Below are 24,091 nucleotides of genomic sequence, written 5' to 3'. Positions count from 1 at the left end.
CTAGTTGAAATCGCCTGCTTTAAAATGTGTGTGGACATTCAGGAGGCTGGTCTTTGTCGACCTGTCGACCGACCTGTCAAATAGTTTGTGCAGACTCGTTTGATTTATTATCAGGTCTCAGTCAAACATCTGAGGAATTTGCCCAGTGGAAAACTGAAACAATCTGCTGCTATGTGGACGTATTTATTAGATGACGCTGACATGCAATTATTTATAGTACTAGTTATTTATGGAACTTGTGGCTCACATTGGTTTGGATTTCCATTCCCATGCTAATAATAAACCCCTTCAATCAAAACCCTGCTGAATGATCTGCGATGGCACGAGTGAATTGCATATATGACTCCATTTATTGAGCAATTTATGATGTTCACATGCATCCATCTTTCTTTTTCTGTCTGAATTTGATTATTTTAATGAGGAATACTAAACAAAATACTTTGACAAAAATACTTTGTTATAAAGAGCCTTTTTAAATCATTACACATCATCACTAAAATTAGCAAACACAAACAAATTGACATTACATCAACATATAGAGCGCTGTTTCGGAAACGGTGGAGAAACTATAACTGCTCTTCCAGCTGTTCCTAATCTATATCACTAAAATGCATGATGAATTCATTGTTATTGGAATTTGTAATGTACCAGGTCGACCATCCGAAGCCATGTAATGAACGTAAATGGAAATTCTGGCTGCCCATATATATATATATAAAGAGACGGGATCTGTGACTGTGACAATATTCTGCGCTTCTATAATGGCCTTTACGACTCGCTATTATAGTAACTACGGCCCTCCAGTCGCGTGCCTCGTTTGACGTCATTTAACCCGCTGAAAATTCAAAGTTTGAGGCGGAGACTGAGACTCGAACAGAACAACAAGTGTGTCAGCTTTCTGTCAGTTAGCACTGAACTCTGCACTGGCCTCGTTTTCAGGTAAGAAAAGGCGACGAATTACACGAAGCTATCAAACTTTGAACCGTTTTATCACAGAGAATGGACCGCCGTGAGCCTGTTGTTGCTGCTGCTAGCAGCTAGCAAATGTAGCTTGACACACATCCGCGGTTTGCATCAACGCAACAACTCGGGACTTTTTTTTACCGGATGGCAACCAGTTCGTTTGATTTGCATTTCGATTATTCATTAGTCACCGTAAGTCCAATGTATTTGTGACTTATGCACATTTTCTCTGGGCGTTGTCGTTAAGTTACCTTTGACTTCTAGCAGCGCATTCAAAACGGGTTGAAACCAGTTATTTTGTCCTCAGAGTAGCCGTATTAGGAAACTGTCGGTGATTTTTCTGTTATATGTCGATTTGTTTGCAAGTCAAAATGGAGGTCGGAGAGGCGAATTCCAGCAGTCTGAAGAGAGCGAGGACACCCTTGTCCGACACAGAAGGCAACATTGTCCCACCAACAGGTGCATAGATGTTTGTTGGCCGTGTTGGTGAAAGTGCTCGGATGCTTTTATCACCATCTTTCCACCTGTCTCAGAGGTGAATGATGGACAGAAGCGCCGGCGCCTGGATGTTGCCGGACAGGAAAACTGCAGTCCCAAGGTGTCCTCCTCTGGACGTCTTGCAGAGCTGAAGAAAAGACAAGACACGCCCATAGTTCCCTCTGTGCGGTCTCGTTTGGAGCAACTGACTCAGAAACATACTGGTATGAAGCCCCACATTTAGATATTCTCTCATTTAAGTCGTGTTGCAATTGTTCATCCCAAAAGTGCTGACGGAAGAAGAATTCGCTGATCAGGTATGGGACATTCCATGTTGTCCTTGTTGCTGTTTGAGATATCGGTGTCACAGATGGCAGTCAGTGTCCAAAGTCAACTGTCACACTGGATGTAAAGACGAGGCAGTATGGTGTCAGTGTCAATCAGGAGTGGCAGCCATTGTTGCTGTTTAAATCAACACTGCGGTCTCACTGAAAATGGTTTTGATTTAAGGAGGCGCCCCTCTGGCTCAGCGATGCCTGTCTGATCCTGGAGCTGACAACAAGCAAGATAAAGTCTTCAGGGAATGTCTTCTTGGTGAGGATGTATACTTACTGGCATTTTTAAAATGTCCATCATTAAATATGACACTGTCTATGAATAAATAAGAAATTATTTTTTTACTAAATTAATAATTAATCCAGGCCAAACATGGATTTGTCCCTTAATATTTTTTTGCAGCTAGACTACAGTGCCGTGCATCTGCTCTTCTGGAGTTAACATTTTTATAGTCTCCATTACCTGCCATGAACTGTCCAGTCACAGTCAGTTGTTTCGCCATAGTCAAAGACCACTTTGCGTGCCAGGTTGTAGTTGGCATGATGACTCACTGCTTCTCCGTTGCACTATTTGATAAAGGTGAGGACCAATTTCACCAGCGAGTTGAGTGCTTTGAGGCTCTAATTTCCAAGACTGAAGCCTCTCCGACTCCAAGTCCCGTGAGTTCACAGAACCGCTCAGATTTTGTATCTGGGATTCAGCAAAAGCTCCAGGACACGGCCACGCCCAGCTCCAAACAGGCCTCTCGCATCCGCCAGGTGCGTCGCTTCGTGTCTCACAACAATATCCAAATGTCTTTTTCAAAAAAGTGAAACACACAAACTGTTTTGACATGTTAGGAACGGGAGCAGGAACTGAACCAGCTACAGTTCCAGCCCATCAGTGAGAACGCCTGGTTAAAGAGGAGTAGCTCTGACCCTTCCCTGTCTCAGGTAGGTTCTTGCTTGTGTGTGGAGGGTGATTTGACAAAAGTCAATGGTTTTGTAGAGCTTCAAAAAACTTGAAACTGCCGTGACATGGAAGACCACTTTCCATGCATATTTTTAAGTCACCTGTCCTGAATTGGAGTCTAATCTAATGGATAAGTTATGTTCAAGAGTCTGAATGAGTTGTGCTGAATACCAGCAGGCGTGGAATGCTCCTGGTGCCACGTCTTTCTCTTGGATTCCCAGGTCCAGCCGGTCTAAAAGGGTAGCGCAGTGGCCTCCCACACAGCCCTTTGATGTGAGACTTTTGACCGCTCTGTGGGATTTCTTAGTTCACTTTTTTTTTTCCTTTTTTCACACCCATTTGTTTGGATGCCAACCTTAAGAATTAGATTTCTTTTTGCACTGGGGTTGTTCACTTTTCACACCGGAAATGGTCAGAACATTTGGGAAGTGGGAAGAAAACTGAATGTGGATATAAAATCATATTGAATAGAATCAATGTTGTCTTCAGCAGGCTGATGATGATACAAAACTGAATGATGGCAGCTTCACCGAGGCATCAGCTGCATATAAACCTGCCGTTGACACCACAGGTAGGACTGATAACTCTTTTCTAACGGAAGATGTGCTATAGTTCATCAGATCTTAGCAGTACACTGCCATGTGGCTCCTGCTAACAGTCCAGAAGATTTTATGTTGATGATGCTGTTTACAATTTCAGACAAATTGACAGGTGGAATAAAACAATGTGTTGAGGAAGATGCATCCACACCTGTAGAGTCCTCCCACAAAGTACAGCTCCTGCTAGAATGGAATGAAACTAACAAGGACAGGAAGGACGAGGAAGTATTCCTTCAACCAGAGGCTCGCACCGTTCTGCAGTTGTCCTTCAGCGAGGAAGTGAATGAATCACTTCAGTCAGTTGCAGAAGACCAGAGATGTGTAGAATCCCCTCATCCTGAAGAAGAAGTTTCAGACATGGAGACGGATGAGAAATCGTTTAGAACAGATGAAAATGACAAGATGGCTGATTCTTCTCACGGGGAAGATATCTTTGAGCCCTCAACTGATGATGAGTTGAGGTCATGGAGATACCCTCATGGGAGGGATGCAACAGGGGAGGACCTTCTCTCAAATGAGCAGGATGATTGTGTTGTGGAGCAGCAAAGAGAGTCTGAGCCCTCAAGAGAGGACATGACATGTAATGAAGATCTACCTGAACAATGTCAGACACAGGGTGATCAGACTGTAACTGAGGATCCACTCCCTAAAGGGGAAGAGTTGGACTCAGAACTACAGGTCCCGCTTGAATTCAAAAATAGTCAAGACGGCAATACTAGCCCAAGAGATGATGATGTCCCACGGGACGGATCTCATGTCATGAAACTAGATGAGAGAGCTGGTGATGGGAAGCATGTCGAGAGTCAGAGCACAGATCCTGAGATGGAGAGTTTGATCTGCATGGAACACATCAGAGAAGATGCATGTGAGTCAGAAGCACTGTCCGTTGATGCCAAACATGAGGAGGAAGATGAAGCGAACACAGAAAGTGGTGTGCTAGACGATGAAGGGAAGGATGAGTACCAGACAGAGGAGACTCACAAGACGGTGGAAGGAGAGACCTGTAAGAGAGTGACTCTTGTTCTGGAGCCAGAATTAATCAAGTATTCAGTCTTGTCTGACACCACTTCCTTGGAGTCTGTGGGAGAGACCAGCATGTCAGGTGAGAAGGGAGTCAGGTGCTTCACTGGTGGGTTACTCACATGTGGTCATGCGGTATCTCCGGGTAAAAATATATTAGAAGTCAGGGGCTGTTTCACTCACCGTAGGGGTGTTAAAGATCTGTTGCACCACCTGAGCACAGCAATTGGTTTACAATCGTTTTGGAACCTGAGGAACAGCTCATGTACTGAGATGAACAGAGGTGCCTTTGAGCATGTATGCTCATGGGTTGACTGCAGTTGAGGGAGCTCGGTCTTAAGTTTGTACGCAGTCAAGTAAAATAAGTTTATGGTTGTCCCAACCCACAGTCACCTCCTGAGTTAGCGGGTACCTCGCGTGTCTCTAGCACTGGTGGCAGCAAGTGTTAAGTCAATACTCTGATTACTGTCATCTGAAACAATTCCATAACAGATGTGGAGCTGAGCTTCCATGATGAGACCAACACAGCTGAAATCATTGACCAGATGTTTGATGAGGTGCTGGAGTATGCTGGTAAGATGCAGGAGAGCCGAGCAGATGAGGAGGACACCGAAGACCATGACAGTGGCATCAGAACTTGCATGACGGAGAAGGAAAAAATGGAAACCAAAGAGAGGAAAGATCCAGGAGAGGTGGGAGATGGTGATGAGGAGCAGGAGGAGAGCGAGTTGCTGGAGAGCAACGCCGATGAGCTTTTGACCTTCCCTCCGAGTTGCATCCTTTCTCCGCTCAGCAAGTCAGTGGAAGCAGCTGTCACCCCACTGGTAGGACTTGACAAAGCCTTCCAAATGCTTCCACTAAGTGAAATAACCTTGTACAAAACTACTAGCGCCTCGCGGCCGGCTTGGATTCCAATCCCCCATCTCTGCTGTTGACCCCTGGGGACACATCCACCCCCATGGCAGAGTCTGCTCCCCTCTACAGGTGACTGCAGTATTTTCCCTCAATATCATGGGATTTGCAGGTATTTCCTGATCTGAGTTTCTATCACAACTCTCCTGACAATGTTAGGTTTATCAGTCAGTTTTCACTCAGAAAAAAAGTTCTGGGAAATGGGTCTGATTCAAGGGCCGACCTTTAGTCCTGAATATGAATTTGCTTGACAGTGTTGATGCCTATCGTACACTACATCAGAGCAAACCTCCCACCATCCAGAGCGCTACACCCAGCGCACCAAGGCGAGCTGTCGAGAAGCCCAGCGCTCCACCGTCTGTCAACAGCAAAGAGAAAATAGCAGTAAGTGACTTGAGGACTGTCGCCAATTCATCTTACACATGAGCGTGTTAAGGTGGTGTGCTCTGTCGAGGCTCTGAACGGCGAGGCAGCGAAGCTGCAGAATGTGATCAACCAGACTCTTCAGGCTCTGAGCTGCTGCACTGATGAGGAGCATGGCCGAGGCTCCCTGGAGGAGGCGGAGGCTGAAAAACTGCTGCTGGTCTCCTGTAAATGTCTTTCCTCACCAGTTAAATTGATCTTTACTTTTCTCCATAAGAGATTTGATGTTGTTTCCTTTGGACATTTTGCTTTTATTCAGGTGAGAAACGCGCAGCACTGCTGGCTGAAGTGGCCAGGCTGAGGGATGAGAGGAACTCTGAGTCAGTAGCTGGGAGCAAAGCTGTTATCCAGCAGCAACCATGCAGGGGCACAGTCACCATCACAAACATCCAACTGCCCCTCAAAGTGGAGTTTGTTTGCTCTTCACACAGCCGCCCTGGTACAGACCTTCCTCCAGTGACCTTCACAGATGAAGGCTGCTGCAGTTTTGAATGTCAAATGACGGAAGGAAACATTCCCGTTTTTCTCTTCGCAGGCCGACCCAGTCACTACTTCTTCATCCTGATCCGCTATGGCCCATGCAACATTGTGGCCACGCCCCTGGCCACTGCCGCCGACGCTCAGAACGGAGACACGATCTCCTTCCCAACATCTGTCACTCTGTAAGCTGCAGGTTTGATCACTGTCATTAACACTGAGCCGCAGGTGAGTTCAATCCAGCTGGTCCGTCTCTTTCCAGGAAGGATATCCGCTCCACATTTGAGATCGATGTTGAAGTCTACAGCCTGGTGAGAAGGGCTCTAACTCTGCTTTTATAAGTTCCCATCTGGTGTTGCCTGAGCAAGTCCACCCCATCCCCACACCCTCCTATGTCCTCAGTCACCACACCCATGAACCCCATTGGTTGCCTTCCTCTTCTCCTTGTATCTTTATCTCTGGCATTCTGTATTAACATGGCCCCTGCCCTCACTGTTTATCTCAGCCTCTAGTCGGAGTTCACTCTCTTTATTGTTTGTATTTCTGCCGTTTCAGTCACACACCTCTGCAAGTAGCTGCACCACCGACCGCGCCAGCATCAGGTCTCGGGTACGTTGGGATCCTACTGCACTGTTGTGATGTTCTTGATCTTGACTGATGAAGTGTGTCTGCACACTCTGGCAGGTGACACCAAGAAAGCTCCTCAACACCTTAACTGTAAGTTTTTCGTCTCATCACTAGCATCGAGTGGAGACTTGTTCATTTCATATTCCTCTTCATCCTTCAACAGCAGTCCAACAACAGCATGGGTTGTAAGTTGAATTCCACTTACGTTCACACACAAAATGCTTGCTTTATTAAGTGCTATGTTTGAATATTTGCGGTTCAGCAACTGGCCTGTCCAGACTCACCCGTCGCTCCAGTGACTTTTCTCTGGTGGGCTCTCACAAGATCACGCTGGCCTCTCTGGGACACTCCAAGTTCCCCCTGGATAAGGTGAAGGTCACCCCCAAATCCCCTTCAGTCTGTAGAAGAGCACAACTTTCTATTGTATAAAGCCTTCAGTCCGTAATTACACATGCCTACGTTCTTATTGTTGCATGTCGCTCGCAAAGCACCACGTTCGTCTCTTCTTTCTGATCGTGGTCTGTGTTTCATGTGAGTTACGGGGTAATTAATTAGCTTCATTACTGGCCTAAAATCGCGTCACATTCAGCGTTCCTTCTCCGGCTTGTTCGTTCTGTGCACATAGAGGGTCAACAAAATGGCTTATTTAGCACAAACATCAAGTGAAAGGAGACCTCACTGTTCACACATCATTTTCACTGAGAAAGTTCTGCTCATGGGTGGTGTCACTGGTGTTGTAATGCTTCTGTCACTTCCTGTCTGTCTTCTGCTCAGATGAAGCTTGAAGGAAAGATCAGGAGGCTCCTGGGAGATGAGTTTCAGGAAAAGGTTTCTGTCGTCTCACATCACTGCTCCCTCCACTTTCCCCCTGAGACTTGTAGTCATGTGAACTAACTGCTCTTTGGTAGATTTCCTCTCTTTTATTTAAACTCTTTTGAATGAGAGTAACACTTGAGTTTTGACTCCTGGGAAGTGGATCTTCAGATGCTCGTTTGAAGTCAAGTCTATTCTATTCTGTTTGACTTAATTTTGTCATTTTATGTATTTTTTTTAAGTCTCCTGTGTCGTGTTTTGACCCGGTGTCCTCTGCAGGTGCCCTTTCTTTCCCCTCTAGAGGGCAGCATCTACTTGAAGCTGGACAGCCAGGGTCACTCTCACGTGCAGCACCAAGGTTTCCTGGTCAGTAGATGGGAAGAATGTTGACTTCGATTCTCATTCATTTTGAGTTGTGGAGCGTGTGTGACTCATCAAGTGTTCCAGATGAGGATAAACAACAGAAGCGCACCAGCGATGGGACTTGTTTGTTAGACTAACATTTCAGTTAAGTTAAACCAAAATGTTTGCTGACCCCTAGACGATGTTTGAGATGATCAGTGGCTTCGGCATGTGGCACCGCCGATACTTTGCTTTGGACGGCTGCAGCCTGCTCTACTGGAACCACCCAAACGACCAGGAAGATAAGGTACGTCTTGGACGTGGATGGACTTGAAAACCACTCCAACCTTCATGTCTATGATTGTGATTTCCAAAACAGGAAGTTGCTCCTCCCTCGTTGCCCTGATAGTTCACAATGTGCATTGTTCCGTGTTTTTTATGTCGGATGCTTCTTGATTCTCCTCGCAGGAACCGGTGGGACGCGTCTCTCTTTCCAGCTCCTCCACCGAGTGTGTGCGGCCGGTCAACAGGGATTTGTGCGCTCGACCTTTCACCTTTGAGCTGGTGAGGAGTCAGCAGCAGGAGCAGGCAGCCATGACCAAGTGAGTCTCGTGCCTGTGCACCCGGCGCTCTCACCAACGCCTCTGTGTTGTGTGTTAGTGATGCTGTATGTTTTAAAGGACGTCACTCTCTGATATTGTTTGCTCTCAAAACTATTCCTCATCAACTCCCATCATGAAACGTGTGGAGGACAGTTGGGAAGCAGCTTGTTGGTTGGTGGTGTGATGCCCCCTCCTGTTGTCATCTTTTGACCCAGTCAATGCTTATTCAAGTCCATCTCCCTGATCCAGACACAGGAAGCTGCAACACAAACGTGGCCATTCTGAAGCCACCGCTCATTCTCATGGTTCGGTTGTCGAGTGGCTGGTGTGAACCGCCTTGATCCTCTCGCTCCTCCAGGTGCTGGTTTTCTGCAGACACCAAAGAAGAGCGGCTGGACTGGATAGAGAAACTCAATCAAGCTCTGTTGGACTTCCGCACCTGGAGCCGCGTGTCTGCCTGCCAGACGGAGACCCAGCAGACGGCCAAGTCGCGGGAGAGCTTACTGTAGCCGTCGCTGACATTTTCTCTTCAGCTGAATCCAGTCTGTTTTATTTTGTCTGAGGCAATCAGCTGCTTGTTTCGTTACGTTCAGTAACCTGGGTTCAATGAAACTGGAAGGAGAGCAATATTTATAGAGGAATACTAATAATTCTGAAGGAACATTGATCATTCTGAAACCGTTTCTGTTTCGCTTTGTTGTTCAGTGGCGGTGCATCTACTGCGGACGTCTTTGGGTGAACTGATGAGACACTAGAGAATATTCTTCATAGTACTATTGTTCTGCTGCCGTTATAGTTTTAAATCTATAAACAAGTGTGTGATGACACTGAAGAGTTGGGTGAAGATGCTGCTGCTTTAACCACCGTCACTTTGTTCTTCTGTCTCAATGTCTGACGTTGTTTCCATGTCGACCCGTCCTCGGCAATAAATGTTCTTCTGTGGAAATAACTTGGTTTTTACTTTAGAAATCTCATGCAGCCCTTGAATTCATGAACAATGTGTTCATCAATGTCTCTAAATATTGTGAGTACAGAGGCAGTAAAGTTCCTTTTTCAACGCCTCGAACGATGCTGACTGCTGGATGGAACTGACCTGCTGGATGTCTTTTTGTCTCTGATCAAAGTGTTTGGGTACTCGTGAGGTGGGTGTATTAACAGAGACGGTGCAGTGGGAGCTCCAGTGATGGGTCCTTTTAGATCAGTCTAATGATCATTACTGACTGGGTGAAAAACAATTCACCGTTAGAAGGAAGGTGTCGGTAAGGCCAGTACAGCCCAGCCACCGAGCCAAGAGGAGCCTTCAGATGGCTGAGCAGTCTAACAGATATGGGACGAGTGAGTTGGTCTCAGTGTAATGATGGTCCTGTTCCCAGTTGTGCAACAACATATACCTGTTTTTTTTGTGGCAGTTCCGGGCCTTCACTGACTGCTTCTCTCCACACTCTTCTGCAGCCGAGTGGCACCAGCAAGGTCCGGAAGGAAAGCGGCTCAGGTCAGGAATGTCATCCAGGAAGTGGTCTAGAATTAGACTTCCTGTTCCTTCCATAGCTGCTCTGGGTGGAGGCACCTAACTCTGCTCTGGAGCTCAAGGTGATGACAGCAGAGAGAGAATAGAAATATTATATATATATATATATATATATATATATATATATATATATATATATGTTAGATTTATGTGCCGGTTATTTAAAATCTTTGTCTTCTTTGATCAAAATTCTCATGCTCTCATAAAGTCGTCCCAAACCGTTTTCAGATTTGTGAATTAATTCGAAGAGAGAAAATATTTTTGAAGGAAGTAACCACAGACATGTTAGTCATTCATTTTATTTTGTAGACGTACTTCCGGTTAATAGTCCTGCAATTTCCTGTTCATATAAAACTATAATTAGGCGATAATTTCCAGTGTTTACGTGAATACTTGATCAGTAGTATGATAATCGACTCACTCAATCAAATAAGGTTTGTACATATTGAACTTGTGTTAAGTAAGCTACTTTTGGAGCTACATGTCAGTAGTTTGATAGTTATGACGCTGTACAAAGGTCGGAAGAGACAAGTTTTAGCTACATGCTAAACTTAGCTAAGGCAGCTAATGTTGTTAAAGTGTCATGTTGTGTTGTTATACTGGTAAAATAAAGAACTATTTTCATTATTTAAGCCCCTTTCACTATTTAGATAGATAGAAGTAGATATCAATGTCAAATCGCTTTGGTTTGTAACAGTTACTCTTGAGGTAAACCCCACCAAATGTTGTATTGTGTTTACCATGTCTTTTTTTTTTTACAGTTAAAAAGTCTTCTGTATGGTGTTTTTATCCAATTAGCTGGTTAGTGTTAATCTAAAAGGTACATTTTTAGTGTAATCTTGTTGGCGGTGTTATTGTGTCACAGTCGTAGATTTGAGTGATGTGTGTGAGTGGTGTTCCCATCCCTCCTCTAGGAGGCTGTGGTTGTTTGTAAACCTGCAGGAGAGGAAGTGACTGAGCAGCCTGAGGTGGACGGAGAGACGTCTGAGAGACTGCAGAACAGCAGGTCAGTGGCCGTGTTGTCCGTCCTGATGGCCCGCTCTGATACACCACGACATCCTGGTGGCTCAGCTCTCCGCCTCTCCTTATTTGGGTGAAGAGGAAACAAGAGTGAACCGGGGGTGATCAGCAGCGTGGCTTGGGTTTTGATGGTTCTTTGCCTCCAATCGCTGCTCATCTGTGCGTATGGACAGACGCATGAAATGAACCAGGATCTGGACATGAATCTTCGTGTCACCAACTTGGTGAGTGTCAGATGAATTATGATTGACTGGGATACAGAGGCTTGTGGACCGTTCCAAAACTTGACTCCACAGAAAAGTGGCTCCCCAGTCCGTCCTGGAAACCAATGAGACACATGCAACTGCAGCGGTCAAACTGTCAGAAATGTAGCGCCTCTTTTGCTGTGATGGAACAGTCCGTGTGTGAGTCTGTGAGACAGGGATAAAGGAATAATCCGACAGCGCTACAAAGCAGGCCCATTGGGTTTAGCTCCCCGCATGAAAAGTCTGCAGCGTTTCAGAAAAGAGAAGTGAAAGTGCCTTTTGGGAAACATGAAATTAGCTTGGGAAATATTGCCAAAATAAATGATAAAACATTCATGAAGAGTATTTTATATAGGTGCTGATGAGTCATTCTTTACTCTTTGAATTGTGAGCGTTTCCCCCTGCAGCTCAGCACAGCACTGGGCTGCTGCCCGCCTTACAGCTGGAGGGAAACCGCCCCTCCCTCCTCGCTGGACGCCGGTCGTGCTCCACCAGCTGTGGAGGATCAGCATTGTTTTCATTGCGCCGCAAAAATGCGACATGATTGGTGGAGTTTGGGGAATCTGCTGACTCTTGCAGTCTCGAAAACATGATGTAGGGTCAGTGTAGCTGCCGCCGTGACTCCATTAGGCGCACCGAGTGACTGATGCATTATACATGTTTGCTTCCTGTAAATCTCCCTTATTGGTTTCCGCCTCCCCGACGCGCCGACTCCCAAGAGGCTGGATGTAACGGCAGATCCACTTACCTCCCCATTACCTCGCTGACCTTTCACACCTTCTGTACCTCCAGCTTCCTCTCCAGCTCCTGTACAGCTAACACATATTCACGACTCAAACTCAAGATCAATATTTTATTCCCATCAATTTTTATTTTCATTCATTCACTTCCCAGCCTTCTGAAATGCTGATGCCAATTCAAGAATCTGCTCACTCAAACGGACAATTTAAGGACAACAGTTAGCCGCATATGTATTAGTGGGAGGCAACCAGAGTGCTTAGACGAACCCATTCAAACAAGTGCCACTCACTTCACTGATATAGATACAACAACGCTTCAACGCGTCATCATAATAACAAGAGCCAAATAGTCTTTGAAACCAGGGTCCGAGCAGGTCCTTGTTCTGAGAAATCCCTTCGACAGTTGTGGAGCTGATTTAAGAGAAGCTGACATTAGTGACAGCATTACCGTGTTCATGGCTACGTTAAAAACGTAAAGTATGTGTAGTGGCTGTGATTGGTGGGGGAGGAGCTTTTCAATTGGGACTATTCGTGAATTGCAGAGGGGGTGATGATGTTTGCGGAGGAGTAGGGAGGACATCATCAAAGTGAGGAACCGAGGGGTGAGTGAGGCGAAGAAGAGAGTGCAGCGGAGTTGTCAGAGCAGCAGTAGAGGTCACCACCATGATGGATGTTTGGACAGGTCCAAAGTGTCTTCAGACTGATGAATCAATGTGAGTTTAGTCACCGAGGATGATATCACTGCCAGAAGCCACATTCAGGACGGTGAAGTGGAGCTTCTACAGGACTTTACTCTTCTGTCCTTTCTGCATAGCTGCTATCCCCCGCTGACCCCGCCCCCCTCCATCCTCCGCTGGCCTCCTCCCTCCCGCCTCTTCCTGCCAGTCTCTCAGCAGAGGATGTGTCTGTGAGAGCCCAGCTCAGCGAGGGGAGCTGTCAGGCGCACAGATATGTGCCCTCACTCCCTCACCCTGTCTTCATCTGTGTTGCTCCACCAGCCTCCGACGCCCCCCGCTCACGCCTGCTCCCGGGAGGAAGGGGAGTCTCGTCGGCTCACCAGACTGCTGAGAAGTGAACTTCAATGTCAGGAGGGAAGCAGAAGAATGGTGGCGACCAACCAGGAGGTAATGTGACACGCACAGCTGACAGCAGTGACCAACACCCGTTTTTCTTCTGCTGCTCTCCAAAGTGTTGCATCTCAGACTGAATGTGTGATGAGAAGGGATGTGCAGAGTGAGAGTGGTGGGTGGCTCACGGCTCCGGCTGCAGGAAGTTCATCCTTCATGTTTTGTGAGTTGTTACTGGAAAAGAAGTTGAAGTTGGGCAGTAACTGAGAGGTGGGCAGAGTTCAGGTCGGTCGGCTGGAGAAACGGCCTGTGACCCTTTGTTTCAGTTAAGGACACACTCAATCCTACTTTAATTTGTCACCTGTTCTAGCACCGCAACATGCACGGGCTCTCTGCCAACTGTTGAGTCTGTTGAGAACCTCGACAGGGTCTCAGGGTCCTGGAGGAGCCATGGGGTCAGTTGTGGGTTTGATTCCAGCATGAAGGCAACTCTTGTGGTGGTCCTCCCTGTGTGGGTTTTCCTCCCAGCACTCTGGGTTCCTCCCACCATGCCAAAGCATGCAGATGTGAAGTGATGCTTCGAAATTCTCTGTGCAAAATTGTGTGTATTGTACAGAAGGTGTCCCCCGCCTCTCACCCTGAGGAGCTGGGATAGAGACTGATAGTTGAGGACTTGAGACTGAAGCTCAGGAGGGGTCAGACCAGATGATGATCCCCGCGCGGCTGCACCTCACGGGTCTTCAGCCTCCAGCTCCAGAACATCCATGTTTGCTGGCAGCCAGAAGAGCAGCTCATCGCTGACTCACTCACATAATTCAATTAAGAGCCGTGAGGAAGCCTGGTTCTGGCAGCAGCGCCGTCATGTGACGGTGATGGCATCTCTGCTGAAAGACTGCATGACTCATGGTCCAATAATGTGCTTACCTGGCTGATCCAGAGTGAGGGAGGCAGAACATTGGGGCATCGCTGTCAGGTCTAATCCGGCCATTTATTCTCTTCAATTGACTGGTGTTCTGCTGATAATGGCACGTGGCATGTGTTTCCGTAGAGTTGTCGTCTCCACAATTTCACAGGTTTTTTTTTTTTGGTTCAATTCATCCTTGCATTTTGTTGAACTTGTCTGAGGTCAGGTCGAAGGCCCAGACTTCCCTCTCACCTGAAGCGTGTGATGCTTGTGTTTCCTCCTCCAGACAAGATGACGGTGTCGCAGGTCTGGCCGGAGGTGGAGCGGGCCGAGTGCTTGGCCCGAGGGGCGGCACTGAAGTGGGCCTCTGTTGTCTTCTGTCGACCGGAACATCTGGAGCGCCTGGGCCAGTACCGGAAGAGAGAGAGCCAGAGGACGGCGTCTGTACACACCAGACTCAAGGTGCCAACACACCCACACGTCTTCGACTCGGTTCTAACGACCCGTCTCTGCTCCAGTCCATGGTCCAGTCGTACCTGGAGGGTGTGGGCTGGGGTCTGGAACAGCTGCGCGAGGCCAGGTCAGAGCTGCGGGCCGTGTCGCAGACCTTGATCAAAGCAGAGGACGAAGCCGATCGGAATGAGGACGGGGTGAAGGCTCTGGAGAGGCTGAGGGAAGTGTCGGCCAATCACAGCCAGCTGCTGGCTGCCGTCAGCAACCTGCCCAGACTCTACTCTGGTGAGGTTCAGTCGCACTCGATCGATGACTCACGTGTCAACAACAGCATCATGAAAGTCTTTAGCAGCTTCAGTGCCAAATTGCTGCTTTGTTTATAACTTGCCTGACGACCTTTTGACTCGTGTTCTGACGGAGACGCAGCGTCAGTCAGGACACTGAACCTGCTTTAGTTGGGAAGGATTTAAACTCCAGTAACACAGTGTTTGGTAGAGGGCCATGTTCTCTGTCTCCGTCTGGGATGAAGCTTCTCATTGGCCTGTGCATGCACCAACAATGGTCACATGATGTCAAGAAGACCATGAGGAAACTGACCGAACGAGGTGGGAGGTCTGCGTGTGACCAAGCATCTGGCGCCTCAGTTTGATGGTGACTGGTGCAGACGTGAGGCGGACGACTGGAGCCGACTGGTGACGTGTGCGGGCGTGAAGCTGCTCGGGTGTGATCCAATACGTCACCGCTGCTGTAAATGCCAATGATCGCTTCCAATGATTCCAGTCACCAGTTCTCTGTTCCAGTTCACAGCACGGTGCTGGAGACGGAGCGTCTGGTGGAGTCGCGGCGCCTCCTGGAGGCTCACGCTCGGCTGATGGAGCTGGAGCGCTGGCAGGATGACATCCTCTGGCAGCTGCACGCTCCTGCTGGGAAGTCCAGGCACGCGCTGAGCGCTGAGGACGAGGAGCTGGTCACCAAGTACTTCTCTGGTGTCGGGCAGCTGGTGGAGGCTCTGGGTGAGGAGGAACTCACGAGTGGTTCTTTTCTGGTCGCAGTTTGATCCATCTGTTAAGATGATCTCAAATCATTTCAGAAACAGATTTATTGCCATGGTCTGTGGGGATCCCACCAACTAGGAAAGAGCTTTGGACAACGTGCAGTCAAAAACATAATAAAATAAAATAAAATAAGTAACCCGCAAACAACAAGGGCTGCTCATGAATTCAACAGTCTGACAGCCGAGGGGAGGAAGCTGTTCCTGTGACGGGAGGTTCTGGTCTGGATGGACCGTAGCCTCCTGCCAGAGGGAAGAGGGAGAAACAGTCCATGTCCAGGGTGAGAAGGGTCGGCTCTGATCCCACCTGCACGTCTCTGGGTCCTGGAGACATACAGGGCATGTAGAAGCGGCAGGCTCTGTGTGATGGAGGAGGTGAGGATGGACTGGATGATGGCGGTGTAGAACTCCACCAGCAACTTCGTCGGCAGTCGTAGTTTTCGTAGCTGTCACATTTACTTGGAAATGAGCTTTTGTCTATTTTGGGATCATGGGGGCAGCAGCACTGTTGAAGAGGCGCAGCCCTACCTCTCCAGTGTTTCCTGGTCATTGTCTTCCCAGCATGACCTGGGTCTGCCCTGTGGCCCCCTTCCAGCTGAGCACCTCACTAGTTCAGGAGGCTTCCCCACTAGAGCCAACTGTCTCCTCCTGCAGGAGCAGAGGTTCTCCTCCGAGTCTCTCCTGGATGACTGAGCTTCTCTCTCTCAGTGAGTCCAGACAGAGAAACTCTTGTTCTTGGGGTCACTCCGAAGCTGGTGACCCCAGGTGATAGGAGTAACCCAGAGGCCAGCGGAGAGCTTGTCTTCTGGCTCAGCTCTTCCTTGACCTGAACCCTCATGACTGAAGATCTGTCCGACTTCTTGTCCTGCTCCACCTGGGGAAGAGCTCTTCTCCACTCCAGACACGACTGACGTGTGAAAGCCCCTTGTTTCTCTCCTAGGTAAGGAGCTGTGGGCTGTGGTGAGCAGCGCTCTGGCTCTGGCTCGACAAAACCCGACTCCGTTTGTGTCCGCCGTGAGGATCGTGGAGCGGGAGGAGGCCCTGGACCGAGCTCTGCAGGAGGAGCGAGGGGAGGGCGGCTGCTCCTCCAGACCTTTACCGGTCGGACGCCCTCGCGGCTGGAGAGCTCGCTTCTTCGAGGTTGAGATCAGCCGCCACTCTCCCTGGTGGTTCCGAGTCGCTGCCTCTCATGTTGACGTCCTCTCCGTCAGGTCCTGGAGGAGGCAGTGTCGGCCAGGTTCCGGAGCGTGTCCTACATGCACACGCGAGGTCCGGGCCTGGCGGGTCACCTCTCGGCTCTGCAGCATGGCATCATGGCTGACCTGGCAACTGTGCGCCACCTGCTGGAGCACTGTGTCCCTCCGCACTACAGGCTGACGGCTGCCTACCTGAGGGCCAGCCATCTTTGTTTACGTGCTCACCTGGCACAGGTCAGTCCGCACTGCTGGGTGGTCCCTGGTCTGAAGGTTGAGAGAGTGGCACGCGTCTCATCAGGTCAGCAGCTGGGACCTGGAGAGTGGGGAGATCTTTGCTGTGCTCAACTGGGTCCTCCACATCTACAGCAGGTGAGACGGTTGGGGAAGACGAATTTCACTCTTGGTTCTCATGGATGAGAACCTGCTGTCTCATGCTGAGACAGCAGGAATGCTAACCCTGTGACAGCTTCTGACAGTCCTGTTTCGGCAGTCCAGAAATGATGGGTGACCCGGAACTGGCGGCGCAGCTGGACAAGGAGGAGCTGGAGCCTCTGATCTCAGTGGAGGGGCTGGAGCAGCTGCAGAGCAAATATGTGCAGCGTGTTCGGGTGAGGAGCCCAGCCTTGCTTCCCTGAAGGGCCTCGGGGTGACCCGCAGCTTGTTCTGCAGAAGAGCGTGTCCGGGTGGATGCTGAAAGCCCTGCAGGTGGAGCTGCAGGACTGGCACCGGGACCAGGAGCCGGACACGGATCACGAAGGCTTCTACCAGACCAGCCTGCCCACCATCATCACTCAGGTGAGTTTCTGAGCAGCTCAGAGTGGCTCAGCCTGACTCCCAGTTTTGTGACAGATGCTGGAGGAGAACGCCCGAGTGGCCCTGATGATCAGCGACTCGCTCCGAGACCAAACCGTTCAGATGGGACTGTATGAGATGGAGAACCTCCTGAACAGGTGTGTGTGTGTGTGTGTGTGTGGTTCCGTGGCTGTGCTTCATCTCCGGTTTGATTTCTCCTCCAGGTTTCGGGAGGCTCTGGTAGAATTTGGGAATGAGCACCGCAGAGATCCTGCCGGCAGCACCAGCAAGTTCTACCTGCACTACCTGCTGGCCTCCATCAGCAACTGCATCATGCTCAAGTAAGACATGGCCAGCGGGGAGGAAGTGACCAGTAGAACTCTGAGCTCCTGCTTTGGTTTCCTGGCTGCAGGAAGTCCACCGAGAGCCTCCAGCGGCAGCAGTCGTCCCGCTCCTCCTGTCGCTTCTCTCGGATCCCTCCCAACCCTCTGGCTGCTCTGGATCGGGCGGTCAGGCGGGCGTGTCGCCTGGTGATGGATCAGCTGCTGCTGGACCTGCAGCCTCACCTCCCGGTCCTGCTGACCCGACCTTGGCTGGCCCAGGGAGACCCCACGCCAAAACTGTGCCGCGTCCTGGAGCGCCACCTGGAGCTGTACGGCCGTGTTCAGCCGCCCTGTCGCCAGGTAACGCAGCAGGAGGTGGAGACCACAGCGTGGTGATGTTTTATAGCGCCTCCTCTCCTCAGCGTCTCCAGGAGGAGGCGCAGTGGTCCATGGTGGTGGAGTACGTCCGAGCGCTGATGCAGAAGAAGCTGGTGTGTCGTAACGCGGAGGAGAGGAGGCAGCTTGCACAGCAGATGGTGCAGGACGACCAGCGCTTCAGGGAGGTCTTCAGTGCTCTGGTGAGCTGCCGCCTGGTTCAGGACTGGTGTTGCATCCAGGGGATCAGGAAGTCGTGTTGGAGTGCGTCCTCCTCTGACACATTTTGATGATTGCCTCGTGATGTCTTTCATTTGGGCTCACTTCTCAAAAGGAGGGTGACACTTCGGTGCCTGAGGTCAACCCCCTGGCCCTGCTGCCCGTCCTGGCAGACTTCATCCGGCTGAAAGATCCCGGCATGCTCTCGCTGGAAGTGTCCGGACTGGCCGCCAAATATCCAGACGTCAGGTGAGGCTCAGACTCCGCCTCACTCTGAGGGTCCGAACCGGGCTGCGTGGTGGATTCCCTGAGGGAGGAAACCAGAGTTCAGGATGTTCGTGTGTGTCCGCAGCGAGGAGCACGTGTTGGTGCTGCTGGACATCCGCGGGGACATCTCCAGGGACATCAGGGGAGCGGTGCTGGACGCGCTGGAGCAGAGCGCCCCCCCGCTGCCGACAGGCTACCGGCCCATCTTCACCGACATCCGGGTGCCTCCTCCAACCATGGCTTTCTGTCTGCCCACCGCCAAGTGTGCGTGACTGATGCTCCCTGCGGCGTCGAATCCTCCAACATGAACTCGCCAAGTCTTCACCAACACACAATATCTGGTCTGTGGGAGGAAACCAGAGTTCCCTTTAGCTCAGCGATAACTTAATAGAGCGATAACGCTCTCTTCAGTATTTTAAACCTCTTAGTTGAGCTCATCCTGGAAACTTCCACCATTTGTCTCAACACATGGAGCCCAGCATTGTTGCCGTCCCACATCATCTGTCAGTTACACAAACCTGTTTCCTTTTTTAGGTATTTATTATATTTAACGTGTATTTATGGTTTGAGGTGGATTTGGCATTTTCCTACTCTGATTTAATCTTTGGCTCTTTTTTTAAAACCGCCATTCATGGTGAATAAAGCTGCTGTTGATGCTGATCGCTGTTGTTTCTGGAAACACAAAGAGGCAGATCGTCACTACGTTTCTCTCCTGTTTATTCAGTTAAAGAATAGTCAAGGATTGCTGGTTCGTTTGTGAAATTCAACTCGTATAAAGGTTGGACTAAATAAAGATTTCATACTCCAGAAACGTGAGAAAGTATAGAATAAAAAAAGCGAGGTTATTTTTTTAATTCCTTTAAGTATTTTTTCACGCAATTCACACCCCTACTTGTGTTTTCTGTTATTTTTTCTTTCTATTAAAAAAATTAAATGAACGCACACGTGACGCACATCTGTGACGTCACTAAACATGTCTGCCTCCTCCTCGGCAATGCTGCTTCATCTGTGAGGCATTAAAGTAGTTTCAAGCGTATTTCTGGAGTGAAAAGTTGGCATTTGGGCAGCGAGGTGTTGGCAGCTATGAAGACCTTCTGTGGACGAGCCAACCCGACCACCGGAGCTCTGGAGTGGGTGGAGGAGAGCGAGGAGTACGACTACCACCAGGAGATAGCCAGGTTAGCCTTTAGCAAGGAGCTAGCAGCTGACACCGAACCTTCACCCACCATAGAAAGTGAAATAAATCATTCTGGGACAGTAGCAGGAGCAGTCACTCGAGTCCAATGACACGAAGCGTGTGTTTGTCTTGATATTGATCTATTTTTTAAAACGTCTTCTTCCTGTTTATCGACCTTCCAGGTCCTGCTATGCTGACATGCTGCACGATCACGACAGAGTGAGTGTTGACAACATGGGGCGACGAGCCAGTCGCCTTTTATGTCCGGAAAATGACAATGACCAAATACACTTTGCTGAACAAAACATTCTATTTTGCCCTTCTATAGTCGATGATGAATTAAACAACTATTAATATACAATACATATAGATGCCATGACTCTATTACAATCACAGCTCTTTTGCAGTAAAAAAAAATTTAAATTGTAAGTGAACTTTGAGATGAAGTGGAAAGAAAATACAGAATATGTTTATTCATTTCTGATGAATTCCTAGTTATATTGTTTAATATTTTTTTTAAATAGTTCAAAGTACAGCGGTAACTCACAATCCGTTCCAGACGGCCCTTCGAGAAGCAAATTGTTCGAAATCTGAGTCGATTTTTCCCATTACAATGAATGGAAAAAGAAATAATGTGTTCCAAGCCTTAAAACAGTCTTTTGTAGGAGTGAATGTAGAGTGTCTGCTGCAGGTGCGCTGTTCCTCTATGTGTGTGGCGTTCGAAAACCGAGGCACCACTGTAAATTGGATATTGAGTTTTAAAAGTCATTTTGAAAATCAAAAATAAGCAAGCTTTAAGTTTTTATGACAGGAATGTGTGCAAATAAAATTTGTTTGACGCAACTGAAATTTGTGTCTCTTTGACCTCGCCACAGAATGAGAAGTACTACCAGGGTATCCGGGCAGCTGTGTCCCGGGTCAAGGCTCGCGGCCAAAAGGTAGTGGTCCTGGACATCGGGACGGGAACAGGTCTGCTGTCCATGATGGCCGTCACCGCGGGAGCCGACTTCTGCTACGCTGTGGAGGTACGAGCTCACGGACCGACCCAAACACCAACGTGGGGTGTGTGAGGAAGTGAGTCCAGATGTTGAGAGGTTCCCTGAGTGGTGTCCATGTTCAGGTGTTCAGACCGATGGCAGAAGCTGCTCGCTGCATCGTGAAGAAGAACGGCTTCGCTGACAAGATCAAGGTCATCAACAAGCACTCCACGGACGTGACGGTGGGACCAGGTCAGGACCCCCCCACACTTAGACCCACCAGCTGGGTCACTGAAGAAGTCAATCTAATGTTTACTTCCATGATGTCTCGTGTCCTGAATGAATGTTTTTTAATCTATTTACACATAACTGCTTCTATTTTATTTATTTAGTTGTTTTGTCATGATATTTGATTATATATGATGGGGTTTTTAATGCTGATGCGTTGTGGACGTCTTTGATGTTTGTTGTGTATCTTTAATGTCTTTGACATGTGTCTGTGTCTTTGTTGTCATCGGCTGCTGTGACATGTTGAATTTCCCCACTGTGGGACTAACACAGGTATAATCTAATGTAATCTAATTTAATCCACCAGGGGGAGACATGCAGACCAAGGCCAACATCCTCATCACTGAGCTGTTCGACACCGAACTGATTGGAGAAGGAGCTCTGCCCAGTTACGAACACGCTCACCAGAACCTGGTCCAGGTTGGTCCTGGTTCTCCAGTCACATGATCAGAAGTCCTCCTGGAGGCCCGGGTGTGGGCCGCCTGTAATGCCACGTCTGTCCTCTAGGAGGGCTGCGAGGCCGTCCCTCACCGCGCCACCGTCTATGCCCAGCTGGTGGAGTCGGAGCTGCTGTGGAGTTGGGCCCAGCTGCAGCCCATGCAGGTGGACGGGGCGAGGCTGGTACCGGCGCCCGCCGTGGACCGCTGCAGCGGCGCTCACGCCGTGTGTGACGTCCAGCTGAGTCAAGTCCCGCCACAGAGCTTCACCCCGCTGAGTCCTCTCTGCACCATGTTCAGGTACCACCTCCCTTCATGTGGTCATAATGTTTGGGCTGAGCGTGTCCCTGCCTGTCACCTGTCAGTGTGGACTTCAGCAAGCCCGTCAGCAGTGCTCCTCAGACCCATTCCTCCCAGTTCGTGGTCCAGTCCGGGGGTCAGGCTCAAGTCGTCTTGTCCTGGTGGGACCTGGACATGGACCCGGAGGGGACCATCGTGTGCAGCATGGCCCCGTCCTGGACCTACCCGAAGCCCAGCATGGCTCCGGTGAGTGTCCGCCAGTGGTCACCAGGTCGCTGTGTTCTGCTGTCTGACCCGTGTGTGTGTGTCTGTGTGTGCGTCAGTGGAGGGATCACTGGATGCAGAGCGTCTACTTCCTGCCCGAGGCCACCCGGGTCTCAGAGGGAGACTGTCTGAGTCTCACCGTCTGCCACGACGACTACAGTCTGTGGTTCGGCCTCCGCTCCGACAGGTACGACTCTGGCGAGAGAGATGATGATAGAAAAGTGAAGTGGAAACGAGCTCAGTTCAAGGATTGAAAGGTCCATCCTGTGTGTCGCCAGCTCGCCGGGCCACGCCCCTCTGTGTCGCCCCGGCTGCACCTGCCAGGCTCACCTGGTCTGGACTCGGCCGCGCTTCGGAGAACTCAACGACAAGCGGCGAACAGAGAGCTACGTCAGCGCCCTGAGGAGTGTGAGTGGGAGGAGCTTCACTCTGCGCTTGCTCACAAACGTTGCAAACATTGCTCACTCACTCATTCTCTGCAGGTCGTGGGGGAGGACAGCGTGTGTGTCAGCGTCAGCGACGGGAGCCTCCTCCCCGTGTTTGCTCGCGTGCTGGGAGCCAAGAAGGTCCGACTGTCTCCTTCACCTGCCTTGACTGGTCCGTCACCGTCGCTCTTTCTCTCCTCAGGTGTTCAGCCTGGAGAGCTCCAGAATGTCCAAGCAGGTGGTGGAGCAGGTGAGAGACTGGTCCGTGACCTGACCCGAGTCCCGGCTGACCTGGATCCTCCGCAGGTGCTGGAGGCCAACGCCCTGAAGGGCGGAGTGGAGCTGTTGGAGGTCCGACCGGAGAGCCTGACTGCGGGCGACCTGGGAGGGGAGCAGGTGAGTGTGGTGGTCAGGAGTGGAAGGTCAGCCGTTCACCTGTCCCGTCTCAGATCTCCGTCCTGATGGGGGAGCCCTACTTCAGCACCAGCCTGCTCCCCTGGCACTCGCTCTTCTTCTGGTACTGCCGGACGGCGCTGGGCGGGCTGCTGCGGCCCGACGCCACCGTCCTGCCTCGCTCCGCCTCCCTGCACCTTCTGGCCGTGGAGTTCCAGGTCAGCTGAGGCTCATGCCGTCTCCAGCAGGACACCTTCCGACCTGTGCTGATGTTTCAGGACCTGTGGCGGATCAGGGCTCCGTGTGGAACCTGCGAGGGCTTCGACGTCAGCCCCATGGACCAGATGGTCCAGGTAGGACGTGACCACCCGAGTCTTGGGCCGCTCAGATCTCACCACAAGTCTCTTCGCTCCTCAGACGTCGCTGGACTTCCGTGAGGCCCGGGAGGCGGAGCCTCATCCCCTCTGGGAGTATCCATGCCGAGCCCTGACCCGGGCCGCCGAGGTCATGACCTTTGACTTCACTCAGTGTGTACCCCAGCAGCCAATCAGCTGTCAGGGATCGCTGCCCTTCACCAGGGGCGGGGTCTGTCACGGCACTGCTCTGTGGTTGGAGTTCCAGCTGACCCCCGACATCACGGTCAGCGGCGGCCTCACTGGACCCCCCACTGACGAGGTGAGTCCAGACTCTCGGTCCCTGAACCGCTCGCTTCCCGCTGCTCCTGACCTCTGGTTCCGACCCGACAGGGTGGGTGCTCTTGGACCCGACACAGGAAACAGGGCGTCTACTTCTTCAGGTCTGGGTGGGAGGTGTCAGGCGACGGCCGGACCTCCATGTCCTACAGCTTCACCTTTGACCCCACCTCAGGGGACATCAGGATGGACTTCAGTCAGGAGGGTCAGTGAGTCGCAGACCCGGTTCCTCTGCAGGTTCTGGACTCGTGCAGTGTGATGAAAGGTAGGGGGAGAGAGATGGAAGGGATCGAGCGAGCAGATGAGTGGAGTTCTGCAGAAGTGGAACGCTGCATCAGAACCTTCTTCACTGGACTGTGACTCATGGTGTGGACGGGTCAGAACCATGAAAGGCGCCATCACCATGGCAACATGCT

At 50.2% G+C, this 24,091-nt stretch overlaps 3 protein-coding genes across 18 annotated transcripts; all 3 read left to right on the top strand.

Annotated features, from left to right (window-relative positions):
• Window positions 1–815: 815 nt before the first annotated feature.
• Window positions 816–9,780, top strand: si:dkey-30c15.10 (uncharacterized protein LOC559353 homolog). 4 transcript variants are annotated; one of them, XM_053885515.1, is made up of 24 exons: window positions 816–939; window positions 1,330–1,422; window positions 1,497–1,664; window positions 1,951–2,034; window positions 2,356–2,534; window positions 2,616–2,708; window positions 3,220–3,298; window positions 3,427–4,428; window positions 4,839–5,170; window positions 5,236–5,330; window positions 5,513–5,642; window positions 5,713–5,848; window positions 5,941–6,120; window positions 6,217–6,343; window positions 6,421–6,469; window positions 6,714–6,767; window positions 6,843–6,875; window positions 6,949–6,970; window positions 7,048–7,154; window positions 7,560–7,613; window positions 7,878–7,964; window positions 8,140–8,247; window positions 8,409–8,542; window positions 8,901–9,766. In XM_053885515.1, exons 2-24 carry the CDS (start codon window positions 1,335–1,337, stop codon window positions 9,049–9,051), a joined length of 3,492 nt encoding a protein of 1,163 aa, XP_053741490.1. In that variant the 5' UTR covers window positions 816–939; window positions 1,330–1,334; the 3' UTR covers window positions 9,052–9,766. The 4 variants fall into 4 exon arrangements, with proteins under 4 accessions (XP_053741490.1, XP_053741489.1, XP_053741493.1 ...); XM_053885514.1 differs by having other exon boundaries at window positions 3,217–3,298; XM_053885518.1 differs by lacking the exon at window positions 3,427–4,428 and having other exon boundaries at window positions 8,901–9,780.
• Window positions 9,781–10,260: 480 nt separating this feature from the next.
• exoc3l1 (exocyst complex component 3-like 1) lies at window positions 10,261–19,637 on the top strand. Of its 12 annotated transcripts, none has more exons than XM_053885434.1 (18): window positions 10,261–10,504; window positions 10,985–11,076; window positions 11,170–11,314; window positions 13,074–13,199; window positions 14,333–14,508; window positions 14,565–14,784; window positions 15,300–15,512; window positions 16,491–16,690; window positions 16,762–16,980; window positions 17,045–17,115; window positions 17,237–17,354; window positions 17,416–17,541; window positions 17,596–17,696; window positions 17,763–17,879; window positions 17,951–18,221; window positions 18,284–18,439; window positions 18,571–18,704; window positions 18,808–19,637. In XM_053885434.1, the coding sequence occupies exons 4-18, from the start codon at window positions 13,157–13,159 to the stop codon at window positions 18,992–18,994; spliced, it is 2,352 nt and encodes a 783-aa protein (XP_053741409.1). In that variant the 5' UTR covers window positions 10,261–10,504; window positions 10,985–11,076; window positions 11,170–11,314; window positions 13,074–13,156; the 3' UTR covers window positions 18,995–19,637. The 12 variants fall into 12 exon arrangements, 11 of the variants coding, with proteins under 11 accessions (XP_053741409.1, XP_053741408.1, XP_053741410.1 ...); XM_053885433.1 differs by having other exon boundaries at window positions 11,142–11,314; XM_053885435.1 differs by having other exon boundaries at window positions 10,261–10,871.
• A 53-nt stretch (window positions 19,638–19,690) lies between these two features.
• Window positions 19,691–23,888, top strand: prmt7 (protein arginine methyltransferase 7). Of its 2 annotated transcripts, XM_053885436.1 has the most exons (16): window positions 19,691–19,900; window positions 20,082–20,118; window positions 20,775–20,924; window positions 21,020–21,128; window positions 21,472–21,584; window positions 21,672–21,901; window positions 21,967–22,147; window positions 22,225–22,352; window positions 22,444–22,573; window positions 22,648–22,731; window positions 22,793–22,840; window positions 22,897–22,986; window positions 23,040–23,201; window positions 23,262–23,336; window positions 23,401–23,658; window positions 23,730–23,888. In XM_053885436.1, the coding sequence occupies exons 1-16, from the start codon at window positions 19,806–19,808 to the stop codon at window positions 23,886–23,888; spliced, it is 2,049 nt and encodes a 682-aa protein (XP_053741411.1). In that variant the 5' UTR covers window positions 19,691–19,805. The 2 variants fall into 2 exon arrangements, with proteins under 2 accessions (XP_053741411.1, XP_053741412.1); XM_053885437.1 differs by lacking the exon at window positions 20,082–20,118 and having other exon boundaries at window positions 19,767–19,900.
• The last annotated feature ends 203 nt before the right edge of the window (window positions 23,889–24,091 follow it).

The sequence above is a fragment of the Synchiropus splendidus genome, chromosome 14 (genome assembly GCF_027744825.2).
Source record: "Synchiropus splendidus isolate RoL2022-P1 chromosome 14, RoL_Sspl_1.0, whole genome shotgun sequence".
NCBI lineage: Eukaryota > Metazoa > Chordata > Actinopteri > Syngnathiformes > Callionymidae > Synchiropus > Synchiropus splendidus.
This window is presented reverse-complemented; position numbering and strand designations above follow the sequence as displayed.

What these genes read in the sequence shown, in the direction of transcription:
- exoc3l1 (XM_053885425.1), top strand. Translation starts at nt 13,157, where the DNA reads ATGTCAGGAGGGAAGCAGAAGAATGGTGGCGACCAACCAGGAG. An exon ending in TGGTGGCGACCAACCAGGAG is followed by an intron (nt 13,200 to 14,332) that starts GTAATGTGACAC and finishes TTCCTCCTCCAG; the next exon opens with ACAAGATGACGGTGTCGCAG. An exon ending in GCAGCTGGTGGAGGCTCTGG is followed by an intron (nt 15,513 to 16,490) that starts GTGAGGAGGAAC and finishes TTTCTCTCCTAG; the next exon opens with GTAAGGAGCTGTGGGCTGTG.
- prmt7 (XM_053885436.1), top strand. Translation starts at nt 19,806, where the DNA reads ATGAAGACCTTCTGTGGACGAGCCAACCCGACCACCGGAGCTCTGGAG. An exon ending in GGACGTGACGGTGGGACCAG is followed by an intron (nt 21,129 to 21,471) that starts GTCAGGACCCCC and finishes TTAATCCACCAG; the next exon opens with GGGGAGACATGCAGACCAAG. An exon ending in CCATGGACCAGATGGTCCAG is followed by an intron (nt 23,337 to 23,400) that starts GTAGGACGTGAC and finishes TTCGCTCCTCAG; the next exon opens with ACGTCGCTGGACTTCCGTGA.
- si:dkey-30c15.10 (XM_053885514.1), top strand. Translation starts at nt 1,335, where the DNA reads ATGGAGGTCGGAGAGGCGAATTCCAGCAGTCTGAAGAGAGCGAGGACA. An exon ending in AAGCAGCTGTCACCCCACTG is followed by an intron (nt 5,171 to 5,235) that starts GTAGGACTTGAC and finishes CAAAACTACTAG; the next exon opens with CGCCTCGCGGCCGGCTTGGA. An exon ending in TTCCCAACATCTGTCACTCT is followed by an intron (nt 6,344 to 6,420) that starts GTAAGCTGCAGG and finishes GTCTCTTTCCAG; the next exon opens with GAAGGATATCCGCTCCACAT.